Source organism: Cygnus atratus, chromosome 18 (assembly GCF_013377495.2).
Source record: "Cygnus atratus isolate AKBS03 ecotype Queensland, Australia chromosome 18, CAtr_DNAZoo_HiC_assembly, whole genome shotgun sequence".
Classification (NCBI taxonomy): Eukaryota; Metazoa; Chordata; class Aves; order Anseriformes; family Anatidae; genus Cygnus; species Cygnus atratus.
The window spans coordinates 9,200,440-9,214,526 of NC_066379.1; the positions used below are offsets into that span (position 1 = coordinate 9,200,440).

The 14,087-nt window shown below is 36.2% G+C and overlaps 1 protein-coding gene across 4 annotated transcripts in view; it reads left to right on the forward strand.

Moving 5' to 3' along the window:
* The window catches only part of CEP95 (centrosomal protein 95), a 29,315-nt gene that overhangs the window by 1,822 nt on the left and 13,406 nt on the right, over nucleotides 1–14,087 (forward strand). For 2 of the 4 annotated variants that reach the window (XM_035558976.2, XM_035558978.2), the window contains 16 exons: nucleotides 764–871; nucleotides 1,843–1,956; nucleotides 2,678–2,786; nucleotides 3,232–3,341; nucleotides 4,293–4,427; nucleotides 5,290–5,504; nucleotides 5,936–6,005; nucleotides 6,676–6,722; nucleotides 7,974–8,095; nucleotides 8,405–8,534; nucleotides 8,722–8,836; nucleotides 9,679–9,854; nucleotides 10,121–10,213; nucleotides 11,168–11,318; nucleotides 12,772–12,932; nucleotides 13,777–13,851. In XM_035558976.2, coding sequence (XP_035414869.1) covers nucleotides 764–871; nucleotides 1,843–1,956; nucleotides 2,678–2,786; nucleotides 3,232–3,341; nucleotides 4,293–4,427; nucleotides 5,290–5,504; nucleotides 5,936–6,005; nucleotides 6,676–6,722; nucleotides 7,974–8,095; nucleotides 8,405–8,534; nucleotides 8,722–8,836; nucleotides 9,679–9,854; nucleotides 10,121–10,213; nucleotides 11,168–11,318; nucleotides 12,772–12,932; nucleotides 13,777–13,851 — 1,931 coding nt within the window. The remainder of the gene's footprint in view (nucleotides 1–763; nucleotides 872–1,842; nucleotides 1,957–2,677; nucleotides 2,787–3,231; nucleotides 3,342–4,292; nucleotides 4,428–5,289; nucleotides 5,505–5,935; nucleotides 6,006–6,675; nucleotides 6,723–7,973; nucleotides 8,096–8,404; nucleotides 8,535–8,721; nucleotides 8,837–9,678; nucleotides 9,855–10,120; nucleotides 10,214–11,167; nucleotides 11,319–12,771; nucleotides 12,933–13,776; nucleotides 13,852–14,087) is intronic. The other 2 variants (XM_035558979.2, XM_035558977.2) reach the window with 1 other exon arrangement.

Consider the following 14,087-nt stretch of genomic DNA (forward strand, 5'->3'; position numbering starts at 1 on the left):
AAGCTCAGTAATATAGCTACAGTAGAATGTTTTCTAATGAAAATTATGCCTTGAAGCTAATACCTGTGAAGGGTGTGAATTGACTCATTTCTTGTTAAAGCAGCGTTACTATTGAATCCTGTTCTTATAAAATGCTTAATACCTAGTCTGCTAAGAGAAACTGCAATTTAACTCTTGTTTAGCCCAAGTCCATTTTACTTCAGTGACAATTGTTCAGGAGTTATACGTTTACATATTTGTTTGTTTTATGTTAAACTATTTTGTTTGGGGAGCATCAAGCATCTCTTTGCTGCAGGAGATTTAATACCACTGACCTAACTGCCAGCTATTGGAGGTAGAAGTTCTGTTAATATAAGCCCAAAACTAAAAATAATTAATGTTGTTGTAAGTAGAATACAATACTGTCCCACTAGTTGCTGACAGAGAAGGAAAAGACCTTAGGGCAAACTGCAATTCAAATTTAACGATGTTCACTGGATATGTGTGCTAGGAGTGAAGGAGAAAAACTATGTAACTACTCTCTATTCTTGAATTCAGTATTACACCTGATAAAATCCTTACATCTTCCAGTGGATATTCTATGTTTGTGCTCAATTTTTATTAAAGATTTCATACAACCATATGATTATTGGGCTTTTCACCAAATACACAAGTAATTTTTACGTACAAGTTAGTATTTTAGAAGTAAAAATATTTTAGTAAAAATATCAGCAATAAACTATCCATTTAGATAGCCTAAAATGTATGCATTTATTTTAAATAGATTTCATAGCTACTCCTAGAAGTCAAGAGGATGATGCACATAATGTACAAGCGGTAATAGATTCTCTAGCACTGGACTACTTGCAGGTCAGCTTGTCACATATCACTGGTGAGTGTTCATTTTAATATTGACAAGCACTAGCTGAATGTTTGTTTTAATTGAACGCTTTATAAGAACCATATGTTACAAAGCATACTGTCATACAGCAAGATCTTTTCACCTGCAGTGACTGTCATCAAAACACCAAACCCTTGCTGTGGACATCAGGTTATACACTTAAACAGAAAGTAAAGAATAAATATGAGTCCTCTTGCATAACATAGATTTGTATGAAACATGAAAGTTAACAATAATACTTTGTCTGCTAAAGTGCTACCTGAAGTTTTTACTGGCTCAGTATTTTCACAGAATCATAGAATTTTACAGTTAAGCTTGGAGACTGAGCTTTAAAACCTGAGCCTTGAATTTCGAACTTGATATCAAATTCTAATATTTGGTGTGTAAAAGATTTGGACCATGTTGTGTCTGTCCTTTGCACACAGTAACTTTCATTGAGTATTCATATATATAGCCTTGAATAACATAGCCTGCAAAGAATGAAAACTGCTTGACATGAAGTACCTCTTTCTATCTTGGTACCTGTACAGTACAGTATGGCTGGTATTTGTAATCCTTCCTGCCAGTCCACAGACTTGGTTGATGCTGTAGCTAGCATGCATAAGTGCATAGTAATAGTGTCTATCTCTGAGAATATCCCTGTGTATTTTTTATATATATATATATATGTACTATTATTATTTTTTGTGGAAGTAGATGTAGCATCAGTAAACTTTTGATTAGTTGAACTGAAAATATGCAACTTTAGGATGCTTTTAAGATATATTAAGTTTATGGGTGTAGCCATACATGAGCGACCAGCTTTTCTTTGAGCTGACACCTTCACAAGAATTTCCAGTCTTCAGAAAACTCCTTTTTTTTATAAAAAAAAAAAAAAAAAAAAGAATTTCAAACTAATTTTTATTCTAATAATTAGTAGAAGTACTGATTATTAACATGTGGCAGTACCTTCCTCTCTTAAGGTGAGAACATTGTGAAAGGAGAAAGGGAATCTATCAAAAACCTCCTTGAAATATTTGATGGTTTGTTAGAGTATCTTACAGAAGAAGTTGGTGAATCTTCTTCTCAGAACGGAGGTGAGTAGACAGATGTCCCAGTTTAAGGTATTGTGTTCTGATAATACAGTATTATGGACAGCTGCTTACTTTTTTCTGTTTGTCTGCTATCAAGTTAGCTTGCCAAGGGCTTGAAGTTCTCATGACCAGAGTTCTTCACAGTTCAGTACTCATGGATGGAACACAGCTCCCACAATAGATAAAAACTATTCCTTTGCTGTTCTCCTCAATAGCACCTACAGGGAATGATTACCACTGGAAAATGCAAGCTTTTTGAAGCCTTGTTTTGGGGTGCCCAGGATCCAAATAAGTATTTCCAATGTAACAAAGATTTCTTTGGTGTTTTTGCTGTCTTTATGACCATGGCAATGCAGAAGAGGAGAGAAACTGACACTGACCACAGGGGGTGAGGGCTGGAATTTGGAGGCCAAACTGAGTAACTACATTCAATGTTTTCTTGAGCAGTAATTATGAAAATAAACTTATTTATTTTTTCCCAAAACTTGTTAAAAGATGAGAATTGGAGAACGTAATCTTTCTGCTTCACTCTTGTGGTAGGGGCTCTGATTTTTCTAGTTATAGGTACAGGATTTAATTCTGAGGAAGAAGAAAGGTCATCATTTTAGATATCATCCCTACAATGTTTTATTACTCTTAAACTATTTTGATAATATTGGTGATAATATCTATTAGTTTATACATAGAATTACTTTTCCTGAAAAATAATCTTTATTATTAACAGATGAGATAAATGAGCTGCCCAATAACAAAATTCAAATTACATCTCCAGACCAACTGGAAAGCAATGCTGGTCAATTTACGTTGCCTTCAAAGCTTTCATCAGTTTCAGGGTAAGAATAACTTTCAATACTTAAAGTATTTATACAGTAATTGACTATTGTTTTTGTATGTCTATAGAGCAGCTAGTAGTTTTCAATACTATGCAAGTAGGAAATACACTAATTACATCTTTCTAGCTAGGCAACAAGACGTGTAGAACTTTTTTGTCTATGAAGAATGCTGATGGCATTTTGTTTCCCTTAAGCTTACTTTACATGTGAAATGAGACTGGTTGAAAACTTCGTCTCAGTTTTAAATGATTGCATTTTAGCTAAACTGCGTTAGATCTATCTTCGTGACTTCTACATTGGTTTGTTTTGTGGAAGCAGGCCTCTAGTGTCCTGTGCTACAGAAGCTAACTGGAGTTGGGACTCTTTTGCAGCTCCACCTTGTGGACTGAAGAGGCAAAGACAAAAAATTTAGAGTAAATATTTTACCACTTCATGTTCCTTTTAGTTCCCAGTCAGAACTTTTCATTCCGTCCCATGATGTAGATGGATCAGAATCTACCAGCGAATTAATTAGACTTGGAGATACTGCTCATTCATTCTCAGAGAGGGGGGAAGGTGAGTTTGGGTAAATATATATTTTTTAAAACTAATCTATAGTAACATTTCTAGGCTTTGCAGATAGTAAAACTGTTAGGCAGTTTAAATGTGTCAATGAATTGCAGTAAATAAGTAACAAAATCAAGCTTCCCTTTCTTTTGAAACTTCCCTCAAATTAAAGTATTTATGCTTCTGATAAGTCATACTTATGTATATATAGAAATACACATTTAAAAAACAATGCGTAGCCTTTAAATAACTTATGTAGAATCAAGGTAGCAGCACTTTTCACCTTTTTTATTTAATGTTATTCCAGACAAATACTATCTTAAATTCTTATTTTGAAAAAACAAACAAAAAAACAATCATACAGTAAGCAAAGTACCTACCTGCAGTTGATCTTGTTGGAGTTAGAATGCAGATTTCCTAGAGTAGGCATTTGAGACTTTTTCATGGCTGCTGAGCTACGTTATCTGAATAAAGGTTTTGTTGTTTGACTTCTAATTCAGTCTTCCCTACAAAGATTTTTTTTTCCAGAAGATTAAGAGATTTCTGAAGCCTTTAATTTGCAGTGTAAAGAGTATTATTTAAAGTTGTAAAATGGCAATTTTAAGTTCATTTTTAAAGGAGATGTTAGAAGTGTGGGTCACTTAGTTATATTATGGATGGCTCTGGAAAAAATAATATGCAGATCATTTAAATGGAGCCCATTCCTATTTCAGTAACATTCCTGTTGGTCATTAATTTTTCCAAGGGGAAGCATAAAGAAATATTGTGAATTAGTATTAGAGAATGAAATTACAAGTAGGAATTAAGGCAGACTTATTTTAATGCTTGCCATTTGGTCACAGTATGGATTGCTGAGGTCCAGTTACTGATTATACCTAATACGAAAGTTGTCTGTCTAAACACCTCATAACAAAATGCTTTATAGTTTTTAATTTGATCTTTTTCAAACACCACGTCTAGGATTCCAGTTTCCTGAATTGTTATCAGCAGAAATGAAGAAGGGGATGGAAGAACCGAAAAACTCAGGGGTTATTGCAACAGTATCTAGACAGTTCTCTCAAACTGAAAAGGCAATTGTGAAGGAAAAAGAAGATGGTAAGTACCCAGTCTCCACATCTAAACTACCTGATTTTGACTAAGGCATGTAACTAAGGGAACATGGAGGAGAGCTTTACTCATGGCTAGAAGTGCTCTAGCTATGTTTTTAAAAATAAATAAATAAATCAAGTTCTTCAGAAATGTTATGCTTTATATTTTATTGTCCCAGAGGCTGAAGTTCACGTAATCTAGGGTATTTCCGCTTACCTAGGTTTCAGCTTCAGCCCATGGTTTTTTGTTTTTTGTTTTCTTTTCCCTTTTTGTGGTTCAATTAGTGAAATACAGAAAGTAAAAAGTTCTCTTGGAAGATTCTAGCATCCAAAATCATGTTCTACAGGGGGCTTTCATGCTGTTCCTAAGGACAGTTATGAATAGGTTGTGTTGGGTGAATCGTTCTGACAGATGGCAGCCATCTTCAGTAGTTCCTGGCCTCTAATGAGTATAACTCTGTTAATGCTCAGAATTCCTGCAAGTTGTTAGGAATTTCCCAGCATGTGTCTCAAATGACCATCTTTTTGGGGAAAATAACACCTAATCAAAAGCTATTTACCAGGTAGGCATATAGCTACACTCTTGAAGTATGAGAACAATATGTTTTACAGTCATGGAAAAACATGATGCCCTTAGAGAAGTGGTAAAACAGGGAGGACCTGCATTATGCAACTTCGTAAACAGAGAAAGAAAGTACCATAGAAAAGCATAAAAATCTTACAGCGCTATTCTGTGTAATCCAGCAAAGATGGTAGTTAACATTAGATACTTAAACATCCATCTAATATGTGTAGAATATATTAAAAAAATAACATTCTGCTTCAACGGATTAAATAACGCTTCAAGTTCTTTATATTTGTCTCTTAAGGATCAATGGAGTTTATTCATACTGATGAACTTCAAAAAGACGGTTTGAGTTCCAGTGCTAAGAAACTTGGGGAGCCTATACGCCAGGCTATTCCCTTGCTACCACCGTTTCAGCCTGCTGAAGCCAGATCTCATGATCCTATGGAGAGAGATTATCAGAGCTCAGACAGCCAGTCAGCAGCTTTGGTTGACTGTCAAGAAGTGGAAACTTCTACTGTAAGTAGAAACCCATCCTTCGATTTTTATTAATTAACACTGCTTTCATTTTAAAACTCTCTAGTATATTTGCTGAATGGGAATAATTGGTCCCTGAAGAACATTTCTGAATGTATCTAAAAATGGGTTTTAGATTAATTCGTCACTGAGTGTCCAGACAGGAAGTTAATTTGAGGGGGGTGTTTATATTATACGCATGGAGATGCATATATATGCATCTCCATAATCATATATGGAGATATACTTGTATCTCCGCAGTCAATGTAACTGCGCAGTTAACAGTGAGGTAAACAATAAAATTATAGTTGCATTTTTTGTATAGCTAACAATAAAATCAGCATTGATTGCCCTGCTTGGACAAACCTAATGTATGACTTTCCTGTCAAAACTTTCCTGTAAATTCATATAAAACAGGTCAATTTTTCTTTCAGCTTGAAACATCACTTACACAAAAAACTGAAGATGTTTGTACTAGTCTTCCTCTATCAAGGAAAATCCCTGGTGAGAGAGAATTTTGCTTCCTATAGAACAACTCTATTTTGTCAAATGTTGCTTTTAATTTTATCGGCACTACGAGAAACATGGTTTTGAAACTACTAGTGCATCTTTTTTAAATTCAGCCGCAAGCTCATATTTCTATCTCTGTTTTATATAGAGAGAAAAAAATAGATTACTTTCAAGCTGTTCACTCTGCTCAAGAAAAATAACTTGTCCCCAGTACAACTTCTTTCTTAGTTAATCCAATTAGATATGCCTATGCTACAGAATTTGCTTCCAGCAGATAACTCCTACAGCTGAGCTTACTCTGAGCGGAGGAACATGGTCCAAATATAAGCCATTTTCAGCCTGAAGAAAAAGTTCTTAACTGCTATTGTATAAAAGATTTAGAAACTGGTTTTCAGTGCTTATTTTCTCTGTTGTCTGGGAGACACCGGTTGCCTTTTTAGTTTCCGTAGCGTTCCCATGACACTTGAAAATCCAGAACTTGAGAAATTACTGAAATGAACGTAAGAACTCTGTAAACACAGTTGCCTTGTCATTATGTTCTTTAAATGATTTGGTTCAAAAAGCTATGGATTACATCTTTTTCATAGTTGTTCTCCACATTAGTAGGCACAGTGCGGTCTGCGCTATCTATCAGCTAACACTTACCTGTCATATGTTTCTGCAGCACGAGACAAGATGGTCTCAAGTGATGCTGAAAACCACGTGGCAAAGGTAAATGTTGCATCTTTACCATCTTTGTGGAAGTTCAGTCAATACATTTGGAATCCCACTTAATTCTTTTGTTATTTTGTGGCACTTCCGAGCTTTCTTCAAACCTGCTTTTGGGCTTCTCGCTTCATTATACAATTAGTAATGCAATCTTGTTGTACTATGACCACATAGTTTTAAGTCACATCAATTCTTTCAGGAGGTATTTGCTCCAAGAGGTGTAAATGCCAGTACCTATAGTGTTTCAATTCATAAGAAACAGTTACTAGTTATCTTGTTTTTATTTATAGACTTATAAAACACAAGAGGGCATTTCCTTTCTCTGAAGCGTATCAGTATTCTAAATTAGTAAGAATTTTTGTTGTTTTCTGGGGTTATTCAGATGCCAGTAAAATTCAGATTTTGCTCCCATTCTAAAGCTCACTGAGCTGCCTGATTGTATACTTGCTTTTTATTTCCTTGTATTGTCCCCTGCTTTTCAAAAATTGAATGATGCAAAACCTACAAACTCATCAGCAGATGCCATTCTGTGCTTGTAGAAGCATGTCTGTGTAGGAAGTTGCTTGCTCTGGAAAATACTTATTTTTTTGCCTTCTGCAGCCACAAGAGGTACTCGCAGACTTCATTTGTTCCAAAGGCTGTTTTCAACAGTCTTTACTTTTGCATTGTCCACTTAAAACATTGTCTTTAAAATTAATTTTCCATTGGTGTATTTGCAAGTGTATGTATGCTAACCCTGAACACACCAGTTTGAACAAATCAATTACCAGGCAATACTGAACTGTTGTAATTAAATGGCATAAGTGCATAACTGATTTCTTTTAGTATGTTTGCTATGAATTGCAGCTTAGTTCATACTCGGGGACGTTCAGCTTACTTGCTTTACTTGGCATTAGTCCCAAGTTAGTGAGGTAGTATACCGGGATACTGATATCTAGACTTGATTCTTCTGATACGGTGGTTTAGCTCTAGATGATTCTTAAACTAATCTATATTTTTGCTAGCTTATTTCTTTAAACATCTAATCTTCTAAAACACAGTATCTTCAGTCAGGGGTCACAGACATGTAACTACTTTATTTATACTTATATATAGTATATATAAAATGTATATATGTATATTTATGTAATCATATGATTTGAGATGGTTCTTTTATAAAAGCTGTTGTAGGATCTCTCTACTACCATAATCTATGGTATTTCTGAGCATTACTATGGAAACCTTAATGAAATCTTAACTTAATCATTTTTCTAGGTTCCTTGGGTATATGGGACTTCTACATCTGCTTCCCCCTTAGATCAAAAATTCTCACTACACACTGAGCAAGTAGCACAAACTCCAAGACCCCAATCAAGACATCTGCCTAGAAAGAAAAGGCAAGTTCAGTTTTCCTTTTACTGATCCAAGCAAGCACTTCCCTATATAACACCCACCACCTTTTTTTTTTTTTTTTTTTAAATGCAGTCTCTTCCTTGGCTGCATGACAGTGAAAGGTTAATTTTAACAAAAATCTTTCCTACTTCTGTCATATACACATTTTCTTAAATACAGTTATTTACACAACCAGATTTTACTTAATCCTATAAAAATGTGCTTACGCAAAAAGTGAACTGGAATTGTATGAGGTAATGCATATCTATAAGTTTTTAGAATAGAAATGAAATCTCTCTGTTTTGTTTTAGCAGATATGAAAATTCTACCACAGATTCACTTGAAGAGTCTCTTTCTCCCAGAACAACAAAGGAAAATCTATCTAAGCAAGAGCTTCATAAAGTATCAGAAAAACTTTCTCGCAGGTTAAACGAACTAGATTTAGTAAGTGAAATCTTTGTTGTATCCAAGCAAGCTGGCCTTAGAAGTAACAGCTGGAAACAAGAATGTAAATTGAATATTAATGAAAAGAAAATCTGCAGTTAACACCTGACTTGACAGTTCTAAATTTTGAATGAACTATTGAACCTGAGCCCTGTCCCATCCTCTTACCCCCAAATCTATCCAACAGATGTTAAAGAGAGCTTTGGGTGAGCATGCCAGAGAAGAGGAGGTGACAGATGAAGACAACCTGTCTCAGCACAGTGACAGTGTCATGGATTATCGCAGAAGGAAAACTAAGCAAGGTAGTGTCTCTTTTGATTCTTAAGTATTAGGATGGAAAGAAACATCAAAAAAAATCCTTCTCATCAAAGCCGATATCTTGAACTACACCTAGTTTCACTAAGTTTTGTATTGTATTCTTCGACTTGTATTTTCTGTTTTAGATCCAAATCTGAGCAACAGTAATAGAATTACAATTAAGTTCCCATTTAACAGTTTAAGTAGCTATGGTAAAACTTTACAGAAATACAGCTGCAGTGGAGAGCGTAAAGAAAGTGGGGCAAGAGACAGAACATACAAGTTGCATTTGACAGGACTGCGATTTTAAAGTGAGGGCTTGTTCACAATACACTTTATTGTGCTTTCTTTGGTACTGAACACAACATAGACATCTAGTTATCTTACACTGGGCAGTGTGTGTATTGGTGGTAATAAAATTATATAACTACCCTTACATATACAGGAGATTAAAAAAAACTATCACATAACTTGATCTAATCCACATGTACAACATCATGTTGCAAGATGGAGCTGTTTATGACGCTTGTGAGACAGTCTCTGACATTGAGTTACTTTCAAATGGTTTTGCTGCTTTATTCTTTCCTATCTTGAATATCTCCTGGCACTTCTGCTATTACACACGCCCCAACACACGTGATTCAGGGCAGGGATAATCCTAAAGGCTAAGGCTTTAGATTTTTATGATTTAATTTGTGCTAAACACTTGAACTTTTCTGCTGTGGAAAAATTTTTGGTGTGTGTGCCTTTTTTAAAAAACAGAACCCCAAACTTTATTTTTCCTTACATATGGCTGGAGGCTTTTTCATTTCAAGTTAAATACTTACTGAAACAGCTCTCCTTACAGACACACCACATACGAAGTACCCAATCAGACCACGATCCCTGTCTCCGTCCTCACCCTCATCTCAGCATCAACTTTTTTCTGAGTTAGATGTACTTCACAGTAATGGAAAAGGTCAAATGAGGAAAATACGCAACCAATTGCGAAAAGAAAAGGATGAAAGAACACAAGAAGCAAAGGTAACTTCAGGGTTAGACCTATCGGCTATTCTTACCAGCAGTTATACTAAAAGTATTAAAACTGAATGTCCTTACTTACTGCGGACATTTGTGATTTTGCACTGCTGTATTTGTAGACTGCTAAGAAGAGATGTAGACCCCAAATCTTGCAGCAAAAAGAAAAAAAATAAGCGGAAGAATCAACTTTGACCCATACACTGAGAAGTTAACGACAGTCATATGGACTGGTTATTTGCTTTGCAAATCCTCTTACTTTTGCTTTCTAGGTGGTTGCTAAAGCTTATGAAGATGAACTAAGAATTTATGAAGCTAGGGAGAGGCTTAGAATTTCCAAGCTCAGAGAAGAAGTCAAGGAAATGGTATGTAATGCACTATGGTGCTCATTATTTTAAAATTTGTCTAAATGTTCCATCCAGACACTGTGCATGTCTTGAGTAGAAAAACACCTTGACTCTAGTGTCAGTTATTGGGCTGTATACTGTTGAAATAGTGAACAGAGGGACAGCTTTTCCTGAGATAAGTAGAACCAAGACAAACAGTTTTTAAAGTTTCAACATTTGTAGGTATTATTCTTAGGGGTAACTTAACCACCATACTTTTTACATGAAGTGATAACTTCAAGAGACTCTGATTTAAAGAACTGAAGCAAAATAAGTAGATAGAGTTTCCATAGACTGGCCTAAACTTCTCATTATGATTTGAAAAGTAGTGTTAGTGCTAGTAATTGTTCCAAGAAAATGTTTGAGTAGTGAGATATTGTCGGCCCTCTCAGATAGGTACTTTGTCATACCTGCCCCCAGCCCCCCTAAGAGCTAGGTTGATCCAGTTGGATTCCCCCATACACTATAGGTAATTATGACAAAATATTGTCATAATCTTTTTCCAGCTACTGTAAAAGTCTTTTTTTTTTTTGTGCAAGGATGATTCTCCACTGCTATGAATCTGGCAAAAGGGGTCTTGCTACTTACTTGCATACTACTGCAACAGCAAGGAACTTATGCTGGAAGACTGTGTCATCCTCATGTGGGATGCACTGGCCATTTTCACAGCCTTTGCAGAAGTGATCCATAGGCTGCTGTGGTAATGCTAAGTGCTGCGGAAGAACTGAGGTTATGCAATAGTGAGATTTAACCTTTATTTGAACCCTGGCCTGCATTTGGTAAATTCTCGACTTCTGGAGAATCCAATTCAATATGTCCAATTTCTCATTCTACAGTTTCAAAGCCATTTAAGTTCTGATACCCAAACTATGTGATCTATCAGTCTTTCCCTTCTCATACCTGTTCTCCATCTGTTTTACATCTGCTCCTAAGGAACAAGGATACAAAGAAAACATCTTTAAAGAACCTTCAAAAATGCTTCAGCCAGTGAAAGTTTATTCTAGAAAAACCACACCTCGGAATCCCAGATACAGCCAGTGGATTCCAAAACGAGGGACTGCGAAGCCAAAGAAAGCAGCTCCAAGTAAGAAATGCAAAACTATACTTGGTGGAAAACTGGCATCCTTTGAAAGCATTAGTTGAACTCCAAGAATAAAGGCATCAGTCCAACATATACCAGTCAGCTGTAGCATTTTCCCCTTCTTATGACCTCCATATGTCTGGATTTTTGTTAGGGAAGATAATGCTTTAAGTAAATGTAAACCACCCATGCACAATTCAAAACTGTGACCCATTTGCTACCTCCTTAAAATCCCCTGGATTACTTTCAATGCTTGTTTCCATTACTGCTACTCCTGTACTTGCTCCACTATACTCTGAGCTCAGTCTTTTTTTTCCTTTTTTTTTTTTTTTTTCCCCTGAACATGTATTAGATTTAAAATTGGGCCTGTAGCTTGAGTGGGCTGGTGCTGAGCCATGTGCAGGTAATAGCGCAGCATGTTTGGTAGGAAAAGACCCTACTGTTGTAGCAGTAACACTGCCACTGGTTTTGCTGAGCAAGTGATATTCCAAGAACAGCCTACACAAATCACAGGCTTAGTCTGTCAAACAGCATTATGCATGCTTATACATAAGGTCATGGTATAATCTGTGTACCCAAATGTTGCTCAGGGTATACTGCTTTTTTTTCTCTTTGAGTGTTTAAGAGGCATGTACTTGGTTAATACCTGCTTGTTTCATTTCCCCATAACTTTTTCCTGCCACCAAGATCAAAGACGTAATGAGTACGCTGGTTGCAAAACAGTTTGGAGAACGACCTTTTACTCAGGCAGATAATGATAGGACTAAGGGAAGTGGTTTTAAACTAAAAAGAGGAGATTTAGATTATATGTTAAGAGGAAATTCCTCACTCAGAGGGTGGTGAGACACTGGAACAGGCTGCCCAGAGAACTTACGGAAGCCCCATCCCTGGAGGTGTTCAAAACCAGGCTGGATGAGGCCCTGGGCAACCTGATCTAGTAGGTGGCATCCCTGCCTATGGCATGGGGCTTGGAAAGAGATGCTCTTTAAGGTCCCTTCCAACCCAAGCCATTCTGTGATGATTCAGTTTGTTTTCCACCTATTTATTTGATCTAGATCTCTCACTAACTACTGCTATATTAGCGTTAAGTTGCTGCAGCCAGCGAGACAGAAAGAAAGAAATTGCTAATTAGTGATCATCTGAACCATTTGCAGAAAGAAGAGGATACCTGTGTAAATCAGATTAAACATGGTAAGAGGGAGAGAAATCAAGCCTGACCTGTAAAAGCAATTCTTCACCAGGAAAAAAAAAAAGCCACTTACTTTTTCAGCTGCTGTTCTGACAGAGTGATGCTATGTCCTCCTGGGTTTAGGTTGACATCATAGTAACAGCGTGGTAGTTGCATACAGTGTTCAATTTAAAATATTTTGTAACTTAGGCTGACACTGTCTGGAAGACTTTACCACTAAATGTATTCTCCAGGAATTTATTGTTTACATCTGTCTTTACCTTGTAGTGGAAGTAAGAGATGATGACCTCCTGCTTCAGCTACTGGAAGAGTTTCCCCACCTGCATATTTCCAACCACATGATGAACAAAATGTGGCATCAGCAGCTCGCACAGACTGAACAACTTAAGGCAGCTTCTGGCAGAGCTAGATTAAAACTCCAAAATGAGGTGAGCATTCTTATTCTTACCTTTTAAGTGTTAGCAAGGATAGAACTTCTCACAGAACAGTAGTATTCATCAGTTTGTATTTCATAATAAATGATATATGCTGTGTGCAGCATAGCTAGGGTACACACACATCCAAAGCACAATGTGAAAGGATGTATATCTGAGCTTTGAGATACAGAACATGGATACTGCTTTTTTAGACTTGCATTTCTATTACAAATATGATATGAGCTAGGTTCATTTTAAGTAGTTATCAATGCCATCAGTAATGTAGACAAACTCTGCCTTGAAATCTGAGCAAGCTCAATTAACAGCGTACAGTGTCTATAGTAAAACTGCTTTTATTACTGTAACCCCAGGTTTTACAAAATCTCTGCTAAAGATTTCTTAGACCTATTTTCTGACAAGACATCATGTGCAACTACAGTGAATAAAGTTGAGCCAAATAATACTCATTTAGTCCTAGAAGAAGCAGTTGTTCAAGGGAAGAAATACCTTCTTCCTAAGATGAGGAGGTTGGTTGAATAGGGGATGTACACACCTAGACAATTGGGCTCAACTTTTTTTTTTTTTAACCAGCAACTTGAACATAATGTTTTTTTATACTAGTTTATTGATTTTTTTTAATGAAGTTTGTAGTTTTAAGTACAAATTCTCAACAGTCTTGTAGCTTAAAAGGTATCCACAACACAAGTTGTTTACCTTACGCATGGTAACTCTTAATATAAATAGCATAGCGGAGGGTTAATATTTATCTTAGAACTCCTACACACAAATGTCTGTTCTGCAGAATGATGGAAGTAACTGGTTGGTTTTGTTCGTTTGTTTTAAAAAAAAACTTCAGGTTCAACAAGCCCTGAGGAAGCATCAGCTTCTTGTTGCAATTATTAAAAAAAATCAAGACCATAACAAGAGACTGGTATGTTCTTTGAATGGTATTTGTTACGTAATTTGGAAACTTGCATGTTGAGCTAGCTAGAATGCATATTCCCTGGTCCATGAAAGCGGTTTCTTATAACTTTGTCTCTTGAGTAGCTGTGGTCTCAAATGCCACAATCTGCTTGCTGTGTGGCCACTGAGGTCATGCAAATGGAATACTATTATTACATTGCGCTGTTGCCTTACAAGTGTAAAATTCTGAGAATGTGCAAGGAG